The sequence below is a fragment of the Mytilus galloprovincialis genome, chromosome 4 (assembly GCF_965363235.1).
Source record: "Mytilus galloprovincialis chromosome 4, xbMytGall1.hap1.1, whole genome shotgun sequence".
Lineage (NCBI taxonomy): Eukaryota > Metazoa > Mollusca > Bivalvia > Mytilida > Mytilidae > Mytilus > Mytilus galloprovincialis.
The window spans coordinates 104,277,533-104,301,578 of NC_134841.1; the positions used below are offsets into that span (position 1 = coordinate 104,277,533).

The 24,046-nt window shown below is 31.1% G+C and overlaps 1 protein-coding gene across 2 annotated transcripts in view; it reads left to right on the forward strand.

The window, feature by feature from the left end:
* The window catches only part of LOC143073718 (uncharacterized), a 33,719-nt gene extending 10,453 nt beyond the window's left edge, over positions 1-23,266 (forward strand). The window contains exons 11-23 of one of the 2 annotated variants that reach the window (XM_076249484.1): positions 1,470-1,516; positions 1,763-1,941; positions 2,404-2,519; positions 3,083-3,227; positions 4,685-4,765; positions 5,547-5,639; positions 7,757-7,864; positions 8,667-8,819; positions 11,800-11,925; positions 12,744-12,939; positions 14,399-14,503; positions 17,480-17,570; positions 23,093-23,266. In XM_076249484.1, the coding sequence (XP_076105599.1) occupies positions 1,470-1,516; positions 1,763-1,941; positions 2,404-2,519; positions 3,083-3,227; positions 4,685-4,765; positions 5,547-5,639; positions 7,757-7,864; positions 8,667-8,819; positions 11,800-11,925; positions 12,744-12,939; positions 14,399-14,503; positions 17,480-17,570; positions 23,093-23,150 (1,498 nt within the window). In that variant the 3' untranslated portion in view covers positions 23,151-23,266. Of the gene's footprint in view, positions 1-1,469; positions 1,517-1,762; positions 1,942-2,403; positions 2,520-3,082; positions 3,228-4,684; positions 4,766-5,546; positions 5,640-7,756; positions 7,865-8,666; positions 8,820-11,799; positions 11,926-12,743; positions 12,940-14,398; positions 14,504-17,479; positions 17,571-18,334; positions 18,432-23,092 lie in introns of those variants that run through there. The other variant, XM_076249485.1, reaches the window with a different exon arrangement.
* The last annotated feature ends 780 nt before the right edge of the window (positions 23,267-24,046 follow it).

Sequence of the window (24,046 nt, forward strand, 5' to 3'; positions counted from 1 at the left end):
GCAAGTTTAGTACACAATGAATGTCTTTGATTAATAAGTACTGTTTTTCAAAAAGTTTAAAAAGGAAAAATCTTTATACATGTAGTACTAATTTTGAAGCAACCTGTATATATATTCCCATAAAGGACTTAAAATTGTAATATATTTCAAAATCTGACACAAAAATGAAAATAATGAAATAGAAATGATAACTTACAAATAATTAACCACAGCCACACTGGTTTTATCAGATTTCAACAATGCCTTTCTTCAAATAGCAAAATATAGGACTTAACATTTTCCATATCCATCTACCTCCATTTATTGCATGCTTTTCATGAATTTGAATTTACAGGAAGTACATGACTGGGCATGTCATTTTGAAAAAGCTCATATGAGCAATGATGTAGGTTAGTTTTGAATGGTTAGAAGAATGGAAAAACTTTTCAAAGTACAAAACTAACATAAAACTAACATGGATGATAAAAGCTCACCTGAGGTTTGAATTGCACATGTGAGCATTATGTTAGATTTTTGTGGGCACATATGAACTACCAAACTGCACATATGAGCAACCTGATTTGCATACAATTCTTACTTGCATCTCATGTGCTTCACACGTGAAACTTATGTGCTTTTGTTAGCAATTTCTGTACGGGTCTCTCATTATCAAATTTTGAAATAACTGTTTTGACAGGATGGTTGCTTTAACAACAAAAAAACATAATTATTTTGATATACAAGATGTCAGTTGTAATCAATAGTAGAATAACAAAAATACTGAACCCCAAGGGAAGGTCAAAACAGAAAGTCCTTCATCATGTAGGAAACTTAAAAGCTCAAACACATCAAACAAATGGAAAACAACTGTCATATTCCTGACTTGGTACAGACATTTCCTCATGTAGAAAATGGTGTATTAAACCTGGTTTTATAGCTAGCTGAACATTTCACTTGTATGACAGTCCGATAAAATTCCATTATATTGGTGCCAAGTGTTTGCACTTTTTATTTCACTAGTCATGTGCTTGAAGCTCATCATTAACCCTGTCATCATAAAATGGCTATTTTATTTCTTATTGTGCATGCACTCTAAGAGGTTTTTCTTGTGCTTTAAAATATTTCCTCATCAAATTCTATATTTCTCAATTAAAAGCTTCACTACATCACTATCACACTTCTGCTAGAATATTTAAAAATTCATGTTTTGTTAAAAAAAAGAAGCTGAGGAAGTGAATATTATTACAGTCCAATACGCTTAAAGGGAGATAATCTATAATTTATGTCAAACTGGTGTCACTGGGGATATAGGCTCATATTCCTTGTGTGTTATTTATATCTCATGAGAAGACAAAGATGATATAGGGCATGGGCAGGGAAAAGGAACCCATATCCCTTGTGTAATCTGTTGATATTCTGCAACATTTCATTGTCATTTAAAATATAATACAAAATTATAATCTTTTTTATATCATTATATATACTTTCAGGAGAAAAGAATTGAAAATATTAGAACCTGAGGGACTCACAAAGGGAGGTAAGTATATGGAAAAAAGATAAAAGTTGGAAATTTTGATAAGTTTAACTGGAATTGATCTATAAGACAATATTCCTAATAACTGTCTCGATAAATAAAATCTTGGTTATTTTTCTTCTTCTTGGCCAAAAAACGATCTTGTATTAAAAATATGCAATAATTTATTACAAATGCATTATGCATATGTCAGAAATTATAACCATAGAACAAATTATAAATAACTAGAGTTTTATGTTTTATTTGTAGATTCCATTCTATCCGCTGGGTTAGGAGATGAAGATGAGAAGAATTCTGAACCTGATCCATTTATTCCTCAGGAACAAGTCTTCAGTAAATATGCTGCTATGGTTTACACGTCCAGTAACAATGGAAAATCATTTGATACATTTAAAGAGGCAGACTTTTGTCCTAGCTGTGGAGAGAAGGTATATTAAGGCAAAGACTTCTTTGCTTGTGTGTTGGTAAATAATTCCACTTCAGCGACCTTGGCTAAAGTATAGCAACCTTTTTTCTGTTGATATGAACAGCAATTTTAAATATTTAAGGTTTCCCTGCCAAAATGGAACTGTTGCTAATGTATTACTTATTGAGGATTTATTTATTTCCCTGGTATCAGTTTTTCATGGATGAAGGAAAAACTATTTTTGTGGATATTTGTGGATATTTGATTGTGTGGTTTTACAAAATAAAATTGAGAATATAAATGGGGAATGTGTCTAAGAGACAACAACCCGACTCACCTTACCCAAGAAATGAAAAAAATGTATCTTATGAACAATATGGAATCCACAATATTAGTTTATTTTAAAATACAAAATGTTTTTAAAATAGACATGAAAATTGGAGGTTGACAAATAAAGATGAGTAATATTTGTATCTATTTTTAGACTGTTATTTGTCCACACAAATTACCTGGTAGTGAGAAGGTCTTCAAGTTACCTCATAGTTGTACCCATATAAAAATTTCACGTCCCAAGGTCAGGGTCAACAAGGATATTATTGAGTAAGTAAAGCTATTGATCATCATATTCATGCGTACTTTTGAAGACGAATAAAAGACTGCTACAAAAACTTATCAAGAATCAAACAAAAGCTTTTAAGCATGAATCAAACCAAACTTCATACTATGGTGAAAATTTCTGAGATAATGAAAAGACTAAAAACAGATGTAGAGTCTAATTTGTTAAAAAGGGAAGATGGATTGATTGATAGATTGACTCAGTGTGTAATGCCACTATCAATACTATTGCAATATTTCATGGTGGTCAGTTTGTATAGGTAGAGGAAGCTGGAGTACCCAGAGTAGGAAACTGACAATCCAAAATTATTAGATAAGAGACGAGAGCACCCACATGAGCCGGGTTCAAACTCACAACCTCAGTTTTGAACAGCTAGTAATTACAATAGTTGAACTACTTAGACGATTAGGCCACCAAGGTCCCTAAAAATTAAAGACTGAACATTTCAAAAACAAAATACAATGCATTTCAATTAACCAAAATCAAATAAATATATACACATCCAGCTGTACTCCTTTGCATAAAATAATTTGATTTTGACATTTAGAGAGATAATGAAACCAGTTAGTCCAGAATACACCATTGATATGGCTCCTAGTTCTGCAGATACATCAGGGTACCAGCGGAGACCAGTCACAGATTCTGCTACCTCTAGAGGAAGTCCTAGTATCATGAGTAGTGAAGCTCATATGGTGAGTCAAAATTATCATCAGATTTTGCTAATAGTATTTTGAACAGAGGAGAACATATATAAACTCAAAAGACTTTTTTAGGTGTAGCTGAACAGTCATTGATATTCATGTATTTTTCAGAAAACAATATAATAGGTATTTTATTAATACACTTTAAAGTTTAAATACAAAAACAGCATATGACCTAAGAAATAGAGAAAGAGTATGTATTGATCATTAATACATGTGTCATCTTTTACAATATTTCTTAGTTCTCTTTGAATAAATCCAGACCTATTTGAATATTTGTCAGAAATTGAATTAATGAAACTTCTATCTTTTGCTCTTTACATCGAAGATTGACCCTATAGTTTGTCTTTCTATGTTGTGATGTTAGACTTTTGTTTCAGGTTGGGTGAAAGTTGGCACCCATTAAAAGGTTTAAACCTGCTGCATTTGTTTGCACCTGATCTAAGTCAGGAATCTGATGTTCAGTGGTTATCGTTAGTTGATGTGATTCATTAGTGTTTCACGGTTCTCATTTTTCATATATATTAGACTTGGTTTTCGGGGTTTAAATGGTTTTACACTAGTAATTTTTTGGGCCCTAAATAGCTTGCTATTCTGTGTATGCCAAGGCTTTGTGTTGAAGGCAATACTTTGGCCTGTAATGGTTAATTTTCCAAATTGCGACTTAACTAAGTTGTATTTGGCAAAACTTTTAGGAATTTTTGGTCCTCAATGCTCTTCAACTTCGTTCTTTATTTGGCCTTTTTAACATTTTTTTATTCAAGTGTCACTGATGAGTCTTTTGTAGACGAAATGTGCGTCTGGTGTGAATATAAAATTTCAATCCAGGTTAATGATGAGTTTATTGGATGGAGAGTTTTCTCATTCGTACTCATACCACATCTTTTTATATCTAATCTCCATTTGAGCAGTTTGGGTAAAAACAACTTGTTTTTTTATTAGTGCTTTATAGAATCAAGGTAAAACTGATTAGATGTCGGCTAGAAATTAGTTACGCTTTTATGAGTTTCATGAGTTTTAGTGTAAAACATCAGAAATGATTTACTAATGATGAACATCTTTTAGTTTGATGCAATTCATTTCTGTCTTTTTGGATAAGTGAGAATAATGATTAACATAAACTGATAGTTGTCGCATTGGCACTCATACTACATCTTCTTATATCTATTAAAAGTAAAAGTATATAAAAATAAAGAGGTGTAGTATGATTGCAATGAAACAACTATCCACCAAAGTTCAAATGAAGTGGATGTAAGCAATTATAGGCAACTGTAAAGCCTTCAACAAAGAGAAAAACCCATATCGTATGGTCACCTGAAATGAAAAATTTGAAACAATTCAATTGAGATAATTAACAACCTATTTTATATCATAACATGTTTTTGCTTCCATTTTAGGAGCATAATTTTTAAAAAACAATCATTTGATAAATATTCTTTTCTTTGTAGCCTCACTCCTTACACAGACTGTTTGATGACTACAAGGACAGGACAAATGTAGAAAGAAATATTCCTCGGCCATTGCCTTTGGTAAACATAACTTTATCTTCATATTTTTGGAAGAACAATAATAGAGATCTTAAAAACAATATTTTTAGACATAGAATTCTATTTTATGAGTAGAATTATTCTGTTGTGTGTATACACTTTTAAAATTGCTGAAAGTTGAACATCACAGGCGGTCCTGTAAAATTATGATATAGCTAGAGAAAATGTCTAATCCAAAACACCAAAGTAAAAGTAATGGAAAGCTTTGATACTTATAATCATCTTTGATAGAAAATAAGTTACAGAGTTTATGCTATGTATTGAAACTTTGCTCTGTCACTATATAAACTATAGATATCCTAAACTAAGTACATGATATAATACTGAAGTTGGTCAGAATATTATTGGATGTTTTAGAAATGGAGACAATAGAACAACAGAAAATTTGATTGAATTTGAACATTGCCCATGATTGAATAGACTTAAAGGGTTTCTCCTAATAAGACACTGACCTCATAAAGCAATAAAATTTTAAAAGACGTCTAAATTTATAGCCAACAATGTACAGCAAGGTGTAAATTATTTTGAATGTGGAAATTCAACATTGACTACACAATATGACAACATCACCATATTATCAATGGACAAATACATGTGATGACAGAAGCAACCACTTATTAGATTCATACCCTCCCCTTTATTTAACCTCAACCAGTGGAGGAACAACAAACAAGTCCAGTAACAAAATTTAATAAAAAAGAATATTAAAATTCTGAGGTTAAAGAGGTTTCCAATAGGTTTGATGACAGTATTTTGTTTTTAGGATAGGACTTTGTCACAGATAGAACAGTTCTGGTCTTTTCTTATGTGGACTGATGAAAATATTGATGAAAAGACAATCAGGAATTCTGTATTGGTAACTATAGATGTTAAATAATCTCCAATTACAACAGGTTTTAATGATCACATACATTATTGAAAATACCTAAATAGAATTATACATTGTAAAATTAAAAATGGAAACAGGGATTGTGTCAAAGAGACAACAACCCCACCAAACAGTAAAAAACAGCCCAAGGTGAGCAATGGGTCTTCTACACAGTGAGAAAATCCCACCTCAGAGGTCAGCTTCAGCTGTCCCCTAAATAAAAATATATTCTCAGATATTGAAGTTACAAAATAATGTTATACATGTACTTATTACATAACTTGTGCTGGAATCCAATATCAATGATGTCATTGTTAAAGTTATCTTTAAAATTGGAGTTATCTTCCTTTGTCTATAAATGCTTTATACAGACATGGGGTAATCGTAATCAGTAATCGTAATCAGCTGTAATCGATTACATTTTGCAGTGTAATCCTATGTAATCAGTAATCATGCAATTTCTGATTACATGTAATCGTAATGTAATTGATTACATGGCAAAAAACAGGTGTAATTGTGATTACTTTTAGATTACTTTAAGATTACATTCATATGATTACTTGTTGATTACAAATCTAGTATATTTATGAAAAATAATTTTTGATATACAAGATGAAAATAAGAAAATGTAAAGCTTGAATGAAAAATCATGGAACTAGTATTCCCAATGATGGAACCTTGTTTCATGTGATAAATTGTATAACAAGTTTGTATAACCAAGTGTTTTATTTTGTTAACAGTTTACTAAAGAAAATTGCCTCTCCAATATTTCTTTGTGAGATTGAGCTCTTATGATACAAGAATATGCCTTGAAAGCATTTATTTTCTTTGATTGAAAACTTCTGATATTAACTCCAATCTCATAAAAGTTTACCCAATATTTTTACATAACTACATTGAAATTCAAATGCAGAAAACATTTAGTTCCTATTTGACTTTGATGGTCGACATAATTAAATGAGCCCACTTAATTCAAAATGGAAGTTAAAACCAGATTTCATTTATTGATTTTTTTTTAGTTTTCCATTAATTTGTGTATAATATGTGCTTTCTAATTTTTATTATTTATTAACTTTGAGTGTAACGGCTCATCAGTATATTAAAACAAGTACATGTTCAGTATATACATATGACATAATATTACAAACAATATGCATAGTAAACAATAGGTGATGTCAGAAGTTTCATCAATACAAAATATCTTTTATTACTCTAAACTGTTTCTTAATTTAAAGAGAAATGTATATACTTTCCAAGTTAAAAAGCTGTTTTGTGCTTTCACCTGACAATAATTCTATTAATTAGATTAAAAATTTAAAAATTTCAAAGAAATAATGACAATCAAGCACTTTTAAGTTTATTGATATTGTTATAAAGACAATAAAATTTTAATACCCAAGCTCACCTATTGTTTGTTAAAAATTAGGAAGTAGTGATTAACACCTGTAAAAACATTCATGGATGTGTCAATTATGTCCCAACAGACAATAAAACTATACTTAATTAATTTTTTCCTTATTTGTTCAAGTTTTTTGTTAATTGGGGAGTAGGTTAAAATTTGTAGAAAAAAAAATCAAGTTATATCTTTTACATAGAGAAATGACACTTGTCTATAGCTATTTTATCAAATACACATGTTACACTGTACTTGTCTTTATTCTTTTAAATAAGATGGCTTTACAAAAATCACCAAAATTAGCTTTTTTGTGAGGATAAAAAGTTATAAAAAAACTTTGTTATTGGCAATATACAATGTAATCATAAGTAATCTAAAGTAATCATGATTACTTTAAAGAAAAGTAATCTAATGTAATCGATTACATATGAAATAGGGTGTAATTGTAATGAAATCTATTACATTTTATTAGCAAAGTAATTGTAATTTAATCGATTACATTTTAAAGTAATCGACCCCATCCCTGGCTTTATACCACACAATGTTAAATTTTACTTTACACTGATGAATTAAAGCAATCTTTACCCTTCAGTGCTTACAGGTTCTTTGATTATTTAAAGCAGGCAGTATTTAAACAAAAATCCAGATTAGATTATGTAAAGAAAGGTTTTATTTTACCGTTATAAACATTTTACTTTTTCATTTACAGGATTATTTATACATGTTTATGAAAGAACGTTACATCATTGAAGACATCATGTTTCTGTGTACACATGATTTCCTTTCATCAGTAGCTGAGCACTCTGGAAATGACAAGGTATTAATTCCTGTAAATTTTTCATGCTGTCTTTGCAGCAGTGGAGGCATTTAAAAGTGTTACCCTTGTCCCTCTGTACAAATGTTGCTATATACCCCTAAAAATAAGTTTTTATTTTCTAAACTTTGGGGCTGAGGGGGCATTAAGTGGTTCCCTTGTACATCTATACATAGTCCGTATGTATGTCCCAAAATTAGTTTCCATTCTCTAACTTTAGTTTGCCTCAACCAAATGTTATGTAACTTATATATTATACAATGTTTATTACCACAAAACACAAATCAAGTTGGAATTTGGATTCTGTCATTTGTACTGATCTGGAGATATGCATTGGTATATAAGGAAAATTGCTGAATTTTTTCGTTTCTGTTCTCTAGCTTTAGTTTGCCTCAAGCAAATGTTATTAAACTTATACACAATACTTATTACCACAAAACTCAGATCAATTTTCGAATTTGTCACAAAATTTCTGAATCTGATCCAAAAAAAATAATTGTTTTATTCATTTATAAATAAATATGATTAAGGTAAATATAAGTGGATATCAGCCTAACTACAAAAATCCTAGAAGACATCTAGTAGTAAAAATTTGACCTTCAGTGGTTGACAGGCTCGTTGTTTGAAATTTAGACCAACTTGTAGACGGTTAATCCCCTATGAGGAATTTTAGACTACAAACTTGTGTTAGGCAACATTTTAGCTGGTAATTTAAAATGAGCCTGGTTTGTTTATTTCAGACTGTATAAGTGTTTGGGAACATTTTAGCTGTTAATTTAAAGCGATTCTTGTTTGTATTTTTCAGACTGTACAAGTGTTTGGGAACATTTTAGCTGGTAATTTAGATGGAGCCTGTTTCAGATACACAATGTTACTGTGTGATTTTATTGATCAAGTTGAATGGAAAGAAGTTGAAGACTTCAGAGTATTCGCTGGTATAGCCTACAGAAGTATGGATGTAAGTTACATTATTATACCCCCGCTTTAAAAAAGTGGCGGTACACTGTTTTACCTCTGACTGTCTGTCAGTCTGCCCATCCATCCATACCATGAATATGTTCCTCACATTTTTCTCAGGAACTACAATACAAGGATTTCTAAAATTTGATTTCAGGGTTTATATAAGTCAGCAATAACATGTGATGCATTTTCAGATTCATCCCTCAACAACTCCCTGTTTACCAAACTTCTTGTATCATTTTACACATGATAAAATTGAGAAAGGAAATGGTGAATGTGTCAAAGCGACAAAAAACCCGATAGCCAAGTTTTCAGATTGATCACTCAACAGTTAACTTCCTGTTTACCAACATAATTGGGCAGGTTATCATCAATAAGCAGTCGCTTGTAGTTTCACTTGTTTGGTTTTGGGATAAGGATAAAGCTTACAGAAGTATGGATGTCACTTGCTTTGTTAGACTTTGGGATAAAGCTTACAGAAGTATGGATGTCAGTTGCTTTGTTAGACTTTGGGATAAAGCTTACAGAAGTATGGATGTCACTTGCCTTGTTAGACTTTGGGATAAAGCTTACAGAAGTATGGATGTCAGTTGCTTTGTTAGACTTTGGGATAAAGCTGACAGAAGTATGGATGTCAGTTGCTTTGTTAGACTTTGGGATAAAGCTTACAGAAGTATGGATGTCAGTTGCTTTGTTAGACTCTGGGATAAAGCTTACAGAAGTATGGATGTCAGTTGCTTTGTTAGACTCTGGGATAAAGCTTACAGAAGTATGGATGTCAGTTGCTTTGTTAGACTCTGGGATAAAGCTTACAGAAGTATGGATGTCAGTTGCTTTGTTAGACTCTGGGATAAAGCTTACAGAAGTATGGATGTCACTTGCCTTGTTAGACTTTGGGATAAAGCTTACAGAAGTATGGATGTCAGTTGCTTTGTTAGACTTTGGGATAAAGCTTACAGAAGTATGGATGTCACTTGCCTTGTTAGACTTTGGGATAAAGCTTACAGAAGTATGGATGTCAGTTGCTTTGTTAGACTTTGGGATAAAGCTGACAAGAAGTATGGATGTCAGTTGCTTTGTTAGACTTTGGGATAAAGCTTACAGAAGTATGGATGTCAGTTGCTTTGTTAGACTCTGGGATAAAGCTTACAGAAGTATGGATGTCAGTTGCTTTGTTAGACTTTGGGATAAAGCTTACAGAAGTATGGATGTCAGTTGCCTTGTTAGACTTTGGGATAAAGCTTACAGAAGTATGGATGTCAGTTGCTTTGTTAGACTTTGGGATAAAGCTTACAGAAGTATGGATGTCAGTTGCTTTGTTAGACTTTGGGATAAAGCTTACAGAAGTATGGATGTCACTTGCCTTGTTAGACTTTGGGATAAAGCTGACAGAAGTATGGATGTCAGTTGCCTTGTTAGACTTTGGGATAAAGCTTACAGAAGTATGGATGTCAGTTGCTTTGTTAGACTTTGGGATAGAGCTTACAGAAGTATGGATGTCAGTGTGATATTGACATGAAAATAATCTTATTAATATGTCATAGAAAAACCTCTGGGTGTATTCACTTTTGATTATTTGACTCCAGCTAGTTCAGTTTCTCTTAAGGTCTCAAGTACCATTCTTTGATATGCATGCCTGGCACAAATAACAGCAAGATTATTGTAACATTTCAACATTTGGCATAAAATTATCATTGGTATTCAATTATGGATAAGTATATATGTGTTATATACTAAGCAAAATGCAGTTTATCAATAATTGGTTATTAAGTTTTTATACGCCTGTCAAAATTTTGACGGGACGTATTATGGTATACAAATGTCCAGGGTCGTCCGTCTGTCTGTCCATCTGTCCGTCTGTCTGTCCGGTGTAAACATGTCGCACAGTAACTTGAGAGCTACTTATCCAAATTTCATGCAACTTAATATAGTTGTTTCTTATGATGGTCAAATGATCTGTATACTTTTTGGTGAAAATAAGATTCAACTTTTTGCGTTACGGCACTTTGTAACCAAAACAGGGGTGTGTTTTTTTCACATGTCGCACCGTATCTCAAAAACGATTCTTGATTATGGCTTCAAACTTTAAACACTTCTTAGTTATTTTAATCTTAATATCTGTATACTTTTTGGTGATGATTCAAAATTTCATTTTTTGAGTTATTGAGTATTTTGTAAAAAAGGGGGAGGGGGTTTTTACATGTCGGGCCATATCTCAAAAACTATTTAAGAATATTGCTTAAAATTTAACACATGTCTTTGTTATATTAATCTAAAGATCTGTATACTTTTTGGTGATGATTCAAAATTTTATTTTTGAGTAATTGAGTATTTTGTAAAAAAGGGGGAGGGGTTTTTACATGTTGCACAGTATCTCAAAAATAATTTATGATTATTGCTTAAAACTTTACACACTTCTTTGTTATATTAATCTAAAGATCTGTATACTTTTTGGTTTTGATTCAAAATTTCATTTTTGAGTTATTGAGTATTTTGTATAACAGGGGAGGTTTTTTTTTACATGTTGCGCAGTATCTCAAAAATAATTTATGATTATTGCTTAAAACTTTACTCACTTCTTTGTTATATTAATCTAAAGATCTGTATACTTTTTGGTTTTGATTCAAAAATTTTTTTTGGTGATATTTAGTTTTTTGTAAAAAAAAAAACAGGGTTTGGGGTTTCACATGTCCGGCTGTGTCTCAAAAACAATATATGGTTATTGCTTAAAACTTTCTCAGAAACTATTTATGATTATTGCATAAAACTTCCACACAAGACATCGGGTGTATCATGCGCTCATGGCACAGCTGTTTATTGTATTAGTAAGACTTGTATACTTACTCAAGTTAAAATCAAAAATCAACTTTCCTATCCCATTCTTTGAACATTGTTGAAAGGATGAAATGATAAACACCAATACTTTTATGTTTGGTCCACTTATACTTAATGTATATAAACTTTATGTATATTTATAGGATGAAGATTTAGAGACATTACAAATGACATATACATCGTTCAGTGAGAATAAGATCTCTGGACAGCTTGTTTGTCAGTTTATTATGCATTTGATCCTCAAATGTAGAGAACCAAGAATGTTTGATGTAAGTTACTTTAATTCAGAATTGCTGAGCTTAATATTCATGTTATACAGTGTAACCTGTGTTTTTGGACACAATGGGGGACCAGTAAAAAATGTTGGATGGAGCAGTGTGTGGGAATACTCAGGTTTTTTCTGCAAGAATAGACATATATTCTCGGATCATGAAAATGTGTCATTTAAAGCAGGATGTTGGAATACTGGGGTGTCAGATTAGGCAATTTACTCTGTATTTGTATAATTTCATAAAGAAGATTATGATATTATTATTACGTAAGTATTTCTGTATTGGCCTTCTTATTGGTCCTAGGCTTGCTGTATTGGCCTGAGGTGAAGCCGAAGGCAAATACAGCTAGCCAAGGACCAATAACAATTAAGGCCAATACAGAAATACACGTATAATATATTCTTTCCCTTTTGGTAATTCATACTAATGCATGTGTTTTGTTTGAGCTTAAGATCCTTCAAACATTAATATGATGGATATATTAAATAGCAATTTACTAAAGAATGGAGGTGTTTTACTTTCCAAGTTGTATTCTAGTGATATCAATTAAGCACTAATTTTCTGTACACTCTCCTTTATTTATTTTCTTTACATGAGCTATTCAGACTTCCAGTTTAAACAAACACAAGTTTCTAGATTGTTTTTTTACTTCGCTTAACAATCATGAACTGTTAGAACATTTACTTATACTTTCATAATACCTGAATTTTAATGGCGAGAAGAGGATGCGGACAATTGACCAGTGCACACTATACAATGCAGATGAGGGTAAATGTTGATACATATCCACCTAAATTAATCAATTTGTCTTTCAGTTTGAGAACAAGTTATTGCCATTTAAGACTCATGATGCAGGACAACAGGTGCTAACAGAGAAGGAATTTATGGACGCCATTGATCAGTTTGTTCCTCTGTCCAATGAAAAGTTAAGGAAAAAGCTTTACTGGGAATCAGAAACTGCTGTCAGATTTGATGGCTTACGTGATGTGGTACCAATATCAAGACTGGCTCGTATCCTTTAATGTTATTTCTGTTATGAAATTATCGTTCTATCTGAACAATAAACTAATATGCCTTCCAGAAATCTGTGATGTTACTCCTATACTAATGACTTGTAAGTGATTATCAAAGCTTTAAAGTCTTGGATTTTGACATGAAAAATGTCTACTGACTATAAACCAAGTTTCAAATTTTTGGATATCTGACATAAAAATGTTGTTCAATTGAAAGTTAACTAAAGTTGACTGACTTTTGCCTAGGATTTTATGATAAAAATATTGTACTGAACAAGTTCTATCATGTATAGAGACTTGCAAAATGGTAATATATGAATAAAATCAACAATGAAAGATATTTTTTGTAAGTTTATAATGTTAATTATATTTTGTTAGGTTTATATAAAATGTGAGAAGAAGATTTGTTAAAAACTTTTCGAAACAAAACAAAAAAGGCAACTTTTCTTTTTATCTTGCAATGAAACATATTGTTCTCTATTACCAAATTATCTGAGTTATCTCCCCTCATAATCCAAAATTTATGATTCCAGTAAGTTTTGGTTCTTATGAAGGTAAAAGATACACAAGGGAATGGATGGGGTGTCCTTTATTCTTTATTCTTCTTTCAGAATATTTTTCCTTATTCCTTATTTATTTTGTCCATTTTTCTCTTTTCTTTATTCTTCAGTCCCCATTATTCTATATTCTTTATTATTATTGCCAATTTTTGCTCTATTTTAGATTTAATTTTGCCCTTTATTCTGCACTTTTTGCCCATTACCCTTTAAACCCCATCCTGACCTTCATACATGTATGTGTGATCTTTAAACCCCATCCTGACCTTCATACATTTATGTGTGATCTTTAAACCCCATCCTGACCTTCATACATGTATGTGTGATCTTTAAACCCCATCCTGACCTTCATACATTTATGTGTGATCTTTAAACCCCATCCTGACCTTCATACATGTGTGTGTGTGATCTTTAAACCCCATCCTGACCTTCATACATGTATGTGTGATCTTTAAACCCCATCCTGACCTTCATACATGTATGTGTGATCTTTAAACCCCATCCTGACCTTCATACATTTATGTGTGATCTTTAAACCCCATCCTGACCTTCATACATGTGTGTGTGTGATCTTTAAACCCCATCCTGACCTTCATACATGTATGTGTGATCTTTAAACCCCATCCTGACCTTCATACATTTATGTGTGATCTTAAATTCACAGTCTTACTTCAATCATGAATGGGCTGCAAGACAAAGGGTCTCCTTTAATTAACAGAAAGAGATGTTGGTACATATCTTTGTCCTAATTAAGATGGTTGCAGATGAGTCTGAATAAGACAAAGGATCTCCTTTTATTAACAGAAAGAGATGATGGTTATTATTTTTTGTCCTAATTGAAAGTGTTGCATACAACTCTGAATAAGACAAATGTTTCATTTTTCTTAACATTTGCTACAGAAATCACTGCCTACCTTGATTTAGCTGAGTCAGCAAATATGATTAAATCAACAATTGGAAAGAAAGTAGAGGAAGAGAGACAAAGACCAAAGTCTGCTGGTTCAGGTATACTTAACTGCCAGTGATTTCTTAAAACTAAGGTTTTATTGTATTTTCCACAACTTTACAATACGACAAGTATTACAAATATTACAAACATATATTACCACAAAATCTTTTTCTTTCATATTGTGGAATTCTGAATTTCAAATTGTTTTGTTGAAATGTGAGAAGAATAAAAATCGAAACAGATATTGATTTTAGTAGAATAGGGCAATTATTAAGTAAAGTTATTTTGGTAGTAAAATTGAAGATAACAGCATTTTTTTTAAATTAAGGATTTTTGAAATAAGAGAATTTGTAATGCATTAAAGGTAAGGAAAATATAGAATAATTTAGTCACTTAATTTTTGGAAATAAGGATATTTAAAATACTAGATTTATAGGGTACAAAACAATGTCCCTGATTTTTCATATGAAAAGTATAGGAAGTTAATGAAATAACAAACATGTAAGGACAATAAATCACCGGTGTCAACGTGATGATCGTAACTGCAGTTACAATCATCCCAATATGGCGGACACAAATAAAGGGAAATTTTATCAGGCTGATTTCTCCACTTTAACAGCTTATTTTCAGATATATATTATGTCAAGAAACATCTTTATAAGCATTGCCATAGAAATATTTTTTCGGACCGGATGGAAGAACAACAAGAAGAATGAAAATTGAGATACAAAAACTCACAATGATGATCGTAACTTTTATTTATTTTTATCAACGATGATCGTAACTTTTACTTAAGATGATCGTAACTGTCTGTTCCAACGAAGCATTTTCTGATAAATAAGGACAAATAAAGCTGTCTAGAATGCGAAAAAAATGTACGTTATCAGCTGATATTGTGATAATAATGAGAAATGATCACTGAGGGGAGCGTAACGTTCTATTGGTAAGTGCACAAATGGTTATGACTTCGCGAGATTTCGTATTTATTTTTTATCTAGTTTAATATTAAAATGCATTGGGGGTTTACAACTTTATATTGATTTCATATGTTTTATATAAATAAGGTATTGGACAGTTCATATTAATGACCAGTTTGTTAAAATTGGATTTTTTTTCATTTTTTCCCCCTACACTTTATAGGGACAATAGTACCTTTTGAGGATCTGGTATTTTGGGGGAATTCAGACTATAGTTTCTCTTATTAACAAATTTACGATTTTAAAAGAGAGGTTGAAAAAATAAAGCATTAAGAAGTGTAATCATATCTGTTGAAAAAAAAAAAACCAATGAAACCGTCAATAAAGAGAGCTACTATTTGATTTTAATTTGGGGGAGGGGCTAGGATGAATATGTCCTGCATTTCTAATGTTGAAATCTCTATCCTGCGTTTTTATTTTTACTCTATTCGGTCCTGTTTTTTCATCCTGATTTTTTTAACATAATTTTTCATCCTGCCTTTTTGTTTGGCTAAGATGTTCATCCGGTCTTTTTTTACTCAAATCTCCTGTCCTGCCTTTTCGGCCAAATTTCGTTCCCCCCCTTATATAAAAATCAAATGGTAGATTCCTTATTGATATGTTTGGCTTAACACAACTTCTTCAACTAACTTCAATAATACATGTCATATACCGTAGAAATGTAAGAATTTGTAGCTTGAAAAATCTTATTTGAACGTGTATACCATCTATTTCAACTTGTCCTTCTTTACATAAATAGCCAACCCATGGTAAATATAGGCAACAGTGGTCCAGTGGTGTATTTAGAGGTTTTCATAAAGGGATGGGGACTGGCTGCCTAAGAGTAGGCCCGCTACAGTCATGCTGCATTGATTCCCTATACAATCAACCAAATTTCCCCAACAAAAAGGTGATGCGAGCACCTTGACCCTCCCTCTAAATCCGCCTCTGTATAGTCTACCAATGTTTGATTAATTAGTCATAGTTTGATTAAGAAAAAACAAGGCCAGGCAACAATTTAAAACAGATAGAAAGTCATCAAAATAATGTAACTTCATGTCTTCCTTTACTTTATTCAGTGAAAGTTTTGGCCTGTATTCTGAAACTGTATCGTGAGAATGATATTTATATCAACTTCATATCAACGTAAATCCATTTTGAATATTAACTAAATAACTCATAAGAAAATAATATTGTGGACATTTGCATATAAGTCTGCTAATCCCCTTATGCCATTTCTTTTTAGAAAAGCGGTTTTCATTTATTCTGTTTAATTTTAAAATCATAACATTTTTTTTTTATCGTGACTGCTAAATAGGGTGTTCATTGAGTGAAAAAAAACCATTCATAAATTTTGAGATAAGATCATCTTTTTATAAAAACAAGTCAAAGTTACGATCATCTTTAGACGAAGTTACGATCATCATCGTGATTTTTTTAATTTCGATTTTCGTTCTTCTGGTTGTTTTTCTATAATTTATGAAAAACACATTCAATGGCAATGCTTATAAAGATTTTCTTGATATAAAACAAATATGAAAATTAGCTGTGAAAGTGGAGAAATCAGCGTTCTAAAATATCCCTACATTTGTGTCCGCCATATTGGGATGATCGTAATTGCAGTTACGATCATCACGTTGACGCCAGTGATAAATAACTGATTCCAATTGTAAGTTAACAGTTGATTAGCAATACAAATAATAAACAATTGGATAAATTTAGTCATAGTTTTTCCACCATGGCATAATCTGCAGGAATTATTTCAGCAATGATTAGTAGCTATAGAAATATTCACACCATGTGTCAAGAAAAGGTGCTATCTGACAATGCATCATTCTTCTGCACACTCAATAAATACATTAATCTGTCTGGTTCTACTGTCCAGCAGTGAGCTGAGGATCTAAGACCAAAGCAAATTGAAGAAGCACAATTCTTTACCTGGAATACACACTTGCAGTATCTTCATAAATGTGTAATTCAAGAGGTGGTATATTATTTAGATAAAGGAGGATTTTATCTGATTTTAATTACATGACATAAGATTTTTTTAATTATTATTGGTTTAATATATTTTAGAGAAGGGTGTCCATGAATCTCATGTAGTTCCACCAGGAGAGCCATTAATTAGCATGACATCTGTGAAAAACCTGGCTGTCAATGTGTCCAGGTAAAAACAATTATTTATTATTTCTCAATTATTAAATAATTCTTCATATGACCTGCGTCAGATAGAAATAAACCTTGTACAAATAAATAAAATACATGTAGTACACTTTATTTGATGTAGAAATTTGCATGCAACTGTATGAACCATTTTTACATTTTGATATTTTGTAAAAATCTTAGAATTCAGACCAGCATTGACCTGAAATATCAGAACTGAAGGTTGATTTCTATTTGATGCAGCTTAATTATAGCTATAATACTTCTTCACATATATATTTTGCCACCAAAGTTGTGATACCCATTTTACCTTTCTCTGTAAATATTGTTCACTTATTTGATATTCTGATTTGTATTACCTCATTGATTTCACCTGTATATATAATGTATCACTAATCGATTATTCTGATCCTTATGAACTTGTAATGAATTAGCTTTCTTAAGATTACCCGTTAATCAGCTTTATTAAGATAACCCGTTATTTAAGACTAGCTGACATGTTATTATCATTTAAACCACATGGCTGAGAATTGATAAAAGTACCTCAAATTTGGAGATATAGATTTCTCTTTTAACTTTCATTTTAAAGTAATAGACAAATATCTGGTGATAAAAACAATATTTATTTAACTTCTGAAATAGTTGAGATCAAATCATGTCTAAGTCATTTAAGATTTATGTTATCATGTTATTATGTTATATTTAGGATAAAAAACATTAATTGAGTTTTTTTTTATCTCTGGAATAAATGCTCAATTCTTTTTCTAGGATGAAGTTCTACCGGAAACAAAGGCATACATAAAAGTTGTATGTTAACATGTTTTTGGCTATATGTAATAATTTGATGTTTTAGAAATACAAAGCTTCTTAATAAAGTTTTTTTTCTACATGTAATAATTTGCTGTTGATGTTTTAGAATTACAAAGCTACTTAATAATGTTGTATGTAAACATGTTATTGGCTATATGTAATATTTTGATGTTGATGTTTTAGAATTGCATAGCTACTTAATATAGGGTTTATTTATTTCATTGGTAACTGAATTTTCATGGTATGTGAAAAATTATTTTCAGGAATAGAAAAATTGGTAGTTTAGTTACCAGATCTTCTGAAATAGGTCAAATACATTTGTCAGACGATAAGATTAAGAGGAAACCTTATTTAGCCACTGAATTCTCACTTTTTTCAATTCCCAAAAAGGACAATTCAATTTGAAAAAGCTAGTTGCAAATTGAAATCATATTGTCACATTGTGATGTAATATTTCCTTCTACAAAATCAACAAAATTCACATGCTTACAAGACAAACATATAAAGAGTACAATATAACCTTTACTTAAATTATTCTTTTTTTTGCTTTATATAAATTTTAGGCAAAAAATCCTTTTTAGAGATTTTGAGACAGTAAAGTTATAAGTTTCTAGTTTTCAGGAAACCATGAAAATAATGAAATTTGAAAAGTCAGTATCCAATGAAATTCATAATAAATCTACACTAAGTCTACAGTAAATTTAGATTCACAGTCTCCTCCTTCTCTATATATAGAAAGGGAGGGAAAGTGAATTTTGAATTTTTTAAGAGGTTCGCTTGTTGTTTTTGGCTGTAATTGCTAGAAATGAAAAAAAATGAAAGTGTGAAATGAAATATCAAATTATTTAATAACACCTCAAGGATGGATGGAAATCTAGAATTAATGTGACCTTATTAATTTTCTCTCATTATCTTTAGCTATATACATGATATAATGATGATTTCTGCCACAAAGGGCTGATTATCAGCTAAACAAGCAAAACAACTTTAAATAAGACTTAAGTTAAAAATATTTAATCATAACAAAAACAGTTATTGGCTTATATAAGTGTGATTTTGGAAATTCGTTTCAAATATTTAAATAAAATCAGTATAAAATAATTTCTTTAAAAGATCATTGACGCTTGAAAGTTTGATTTAATTAGAGAAGAATTTATATGCATTTCTCTTATTTCTATAGTACTACTATTAAGTTTTTGTTTGTTTTAATGGTTATTTGATATGCTTTACTTCTTTGTCTGGATTTTAATGAGTTGAAGTTTCCTAATAATACAGGTTTGTATAATTTTTGATATAAAGAACATTTTCAATCAATTGCTAAAATATTCCTCTGTTCTAAGTCATTCTATTTGTTTGAGTATTAAACAAACAAAACTGCACTCTGGTTAACCAATTTTCTCAATAAAAGTTAATTTACTTCTTTGATAGAAAAAAAGAACTCTGTATTGGAGGCCGTAGCTTGACCTATAATGGTTTACTTTTTTAAACTGTTACTTGGATGGAGAGTTGTCTCATATATAATGGCACTCATAACACATCTTCACATATCTAATGATTAAGTAGATGTAAGTAATACCCTATAAAGAAAGCTGGTAACTAGGTCAAAGCCATGGCTGATGGATGTTTGGTTTCCCAAGGGTATCACCAGCAAAGTAGTTAGCACTACTGTGTAGACATGAAATATGTTCATTGTATGTGAATATGATGCCAAATTGTAAGAAACACTACAACTTTTGCACTCCCATGTATAGTAGATTACTTAAGTTGTAATTTATCAAAACTTAGCAGAATGTTTGGTTTTTAACTCTCTCTAGCTTCATATTTGATTTTGACTTTCAACTGTTTTGTTTTAAGCATCACTGCTAAGTCTTATGTATATGACTTACACATTTGTTTTATGTTTTTTCTTCTCTAAAATTACTGTATTTTACTTAGGACTTCATTATAGAGGTCAGAAAAGAATACAATCCCCCTTTTTTCACAGACTTACAAAATGGCAATGATAGATCAATCCTGATTGAATGTTCAGTAAACAATACATTTATGATGAACTTTCAGAATAGTGGTTGATTGCCTACACACATATAAAAGGTGCAACACATATTAAAACTAGATGTGTCAAAGCGACACGAATGGCCCCGTCTCAAAAAAGTTGAAAAATCTGCAATTTCAATAACATATGTGGACACAAACTTGATGGTGGTCTCACATATAAAAAATCAGCTCAAAATCTGGAGGCGTATAGAAAAAAAGTCTGTATAACTGTGATTTAAAAAATTTAACAAAGTCCAAAGCCTGTAATTTCCGCAAAAATAATCGGTGTGGAACGAATCTGAAACTTGATATGTAACTCATCATGAGTAACTAACATACCAAAAATCAGCTCAATATCTGAAAGCATTTAGAAAATAAGTCTGTATAACTGTGATTTTCAACAATTTAACAAAGTCCATAGCCCGTAATTTCGGCAAAAATTAGCCAAGTGTAACAAACCATACACTTAATCTGTAACTCATCTTGGTTAACTCACATGCCAAAAATCATCCCAATATCTGAAAGCTTTGTTGTAACATCTCACGAAGTATACCAAACACCTATTTTTATTGATATCTTAAAATTGGCATTTACTTCTGAATTTAAGAAATTTATACATTTATAAAATCCTTGCAGTATTATGGAAGTTGACTCGTACAGAAATTTAAGATAATGTCTAAATAAAAAATCATCTGTCAACGACAATCCAACTTTAATTTATTGAAATATTGATAAAGGTTTTTGTCGAGCCTGCAACTTTTGGTGCAGAAAGCTCGACATAGGGATAGTGATCCGGCGGTGGCGGCCGTGTTAGCTCACTTCTTAAAAGCTTTATGTTTTAGAAGGTGGAAGACCTGGATGCTTCATACTTTGTATATAGATGCCTCATGTTACAAAGTTTCAGTCAGTCACATATCCAATGTCCTTGACCTCATTTTTATGGTTCAGTGACCACTTGAAAAAAAAGTTAAGATTTTTTGTAATGTTGAATTCTCTCTTATTATAAGTAAAAGGATTACTATATTTGGTATGTGCGTACCTTGCAAGGTCCTCATGCCCGTCAGACAGTTTTCACTTGACCTCGACCTCATTTCATGGCTCAGTGAACAAGGTTAAGTTTTGGTGGTCAAGTCCATATCTCAGATACTATAAGCAATAGGGCTAGTGTATGGAAGGACTGTAAGGAGTACATGTCCAACTGGCAGGTGTCATCTGACCTTGACCTCATTTTCATGGTTCAGTGGTTATAGTTAAGTTTTTGTGTTTTGGTCTGTTTTTCTCATACTTTATGCAATAGGTCTACTATATTTGTTGTATGGAATGATTGTAAGGTAAACATGTCTAGCGGACAGATGTCATCTGACCTTGACCTCATTTTCATGGTTCAGTGGTCAAAGTTAAGTTTTTCAGTTTTGGTCTTTTTATCTGATACTTTACGCCATAGGTCAACTATATTATATTAAGTGTATGGAAATGTTTTATGATCTTTATATTAGTCGCACAGGTTTTATTTGACCTTGACCTCATTTTCACGGTTCATTGCTCAGTGTTGAGTTTTTGTGTTTTGGTTCCTTTTTTTCTTTAACTATAAGTATTAGGTCAACTATATTTGTTTTATGGAAGCATTGTTAGCTGAACATGTCAGCCTGGCATGGTTCATCTGACATTGACCTCATTTTCATGGTTCATTGGTCTTTGTTTAGTTATCTTGGTTAATGTAACGTCTATGTGACAGTTGTAAAAAAGCTTTATATACTAGTATACTTAGGACTATCAACATAATATCAATGATTAGTAAAGAAGGCGAGACATTTCAGTTAGTGCACTCTTGTTAAAAGTAAGGATATTGATAATGTTCTATACTCAAATCAGATATTGTTGCCATTATTACTAAAACCAATACTGTAAGCTGATATGAGACCAATTTACAAATTTGAAATAAATGTTATGAATCTTTATATTGGATTATACATCTGTTTATGAAATAATGACCAAAGTTTAAAGTTTTGTGTGTTCAGTTCATGTCAGTGGCTGTTTGTGTGTTGTTGTTTTAAAAAAAAATTAATATGCTAATTTAAAAATGATGATTTAATTTTTAGATGCTTGCTTTTTATTAAATAAGTCAAACATGTAAAACAAACTACACAAATGATTTGGATTTCTGGGACAATAGACTGAAACAAATTGATAGCTATAGAAAGATGTGGTATGAGTGCCAATGAGAAACTCTCCCTCCATGAGTTTGTAATCACCCATTCATGTCAAAATACTGCTTTCCTTTAATTAGTTTTAATATGAGATCAGATGTGGTATTATATGAAAGACAACTAAGAGAGAAAATTTCAGGGTTATGTTATTTGTCATTCAAAATCAAAACTCTATAACTACTATAAAGCATAGAAATCCTTTTCTCACTAAGTATGCCTGATATTAAAATACCTTGTCATAACCCAAGACTAATAAAATGATTAATATACATTTTAACTTAAACCCAGAGACAAAAGGGTAAAGTTTGTCTAAAGGAGTACGAGTTTTAAGTTGCAGTTATAGTTATGAAAACGGTTTTTTAAGGCAATTAATTTGTACTTAACTGTATCTAATAATTCATGCCAATGTCAAAATATTCGTTAAATCTGCAAATTGTATTCTCATGGAAATAATTGTAATATATTTATTTTCCAGAAGGAATATGATAAGGAAGGAGAGATATGAAAATCAAGATGAGGGCGACTGGTATTAATTAACAGTTCATTCAAGAATTGATGATTGTAGGTTATAGAACTGTGTGATATATGAATTGTTGTTGACATGATTAAAGATATGAGTTTTATCAATAACATTTCTTATTGTCTTTTTTGTTTGTCTTTAAGAAGTTGTAATGCAAATGAAAAAAATACATCTTAAACTTGGCATATCCGAACCACTTTTCTGGAAGTTTATAAGGAATGTTCAAAGTAAAAAATATGAAAAACAAGAATGTTTAAGAACTTTAACATTTCACCATGTGCACTCTTGGTACATGTTTTTTTTTGCATTTTTTGACAATTGAATTTTCTTGTTATCTGTTAATACAGATATATAGTAACCTTAATAGCAAAAAGGGTCAGCATGACCAGATCTACAATAAGTCAACATACCTCTTTTTGTAAGTTGACCTTATACCTGTGTTATATCTCCTTTTTTTTTAAATTGTCTTATATTTTTGCCTATTATCTTGAAAACTACAATAGATAAAAAGTAACTTTAGAATAAAAATTATCAGCAAGACAACCTTCAAAATAATTCAGCAAAGTTTAAATTGTTTGTTGTCTTGTTATATTACTTATTACCAATAAATGACAACATATACACGTTTTATATTTCTGGCCAAAAAATATAAAAAGATAGAGATACTGTACACAAGAAATGATCAGCAATTCAAGATCAACAAAAAAAAGATTTTTGCCCTGAATTTTATTCCTGTCTATGCGGTTGGAAAGTGTCATTAGTTTTATTTCAATAATTGTTTGTCCACATTTTATTGTTATCTCTCTGGTTTTGGCCCCATGAGAGCTTATGCTATCACTTGGTGTCCTTTTGTCATCTTTATTCTTGTTGTCGGTAACTATTTTTAGAACCTTCTCTGAAACTACTAAA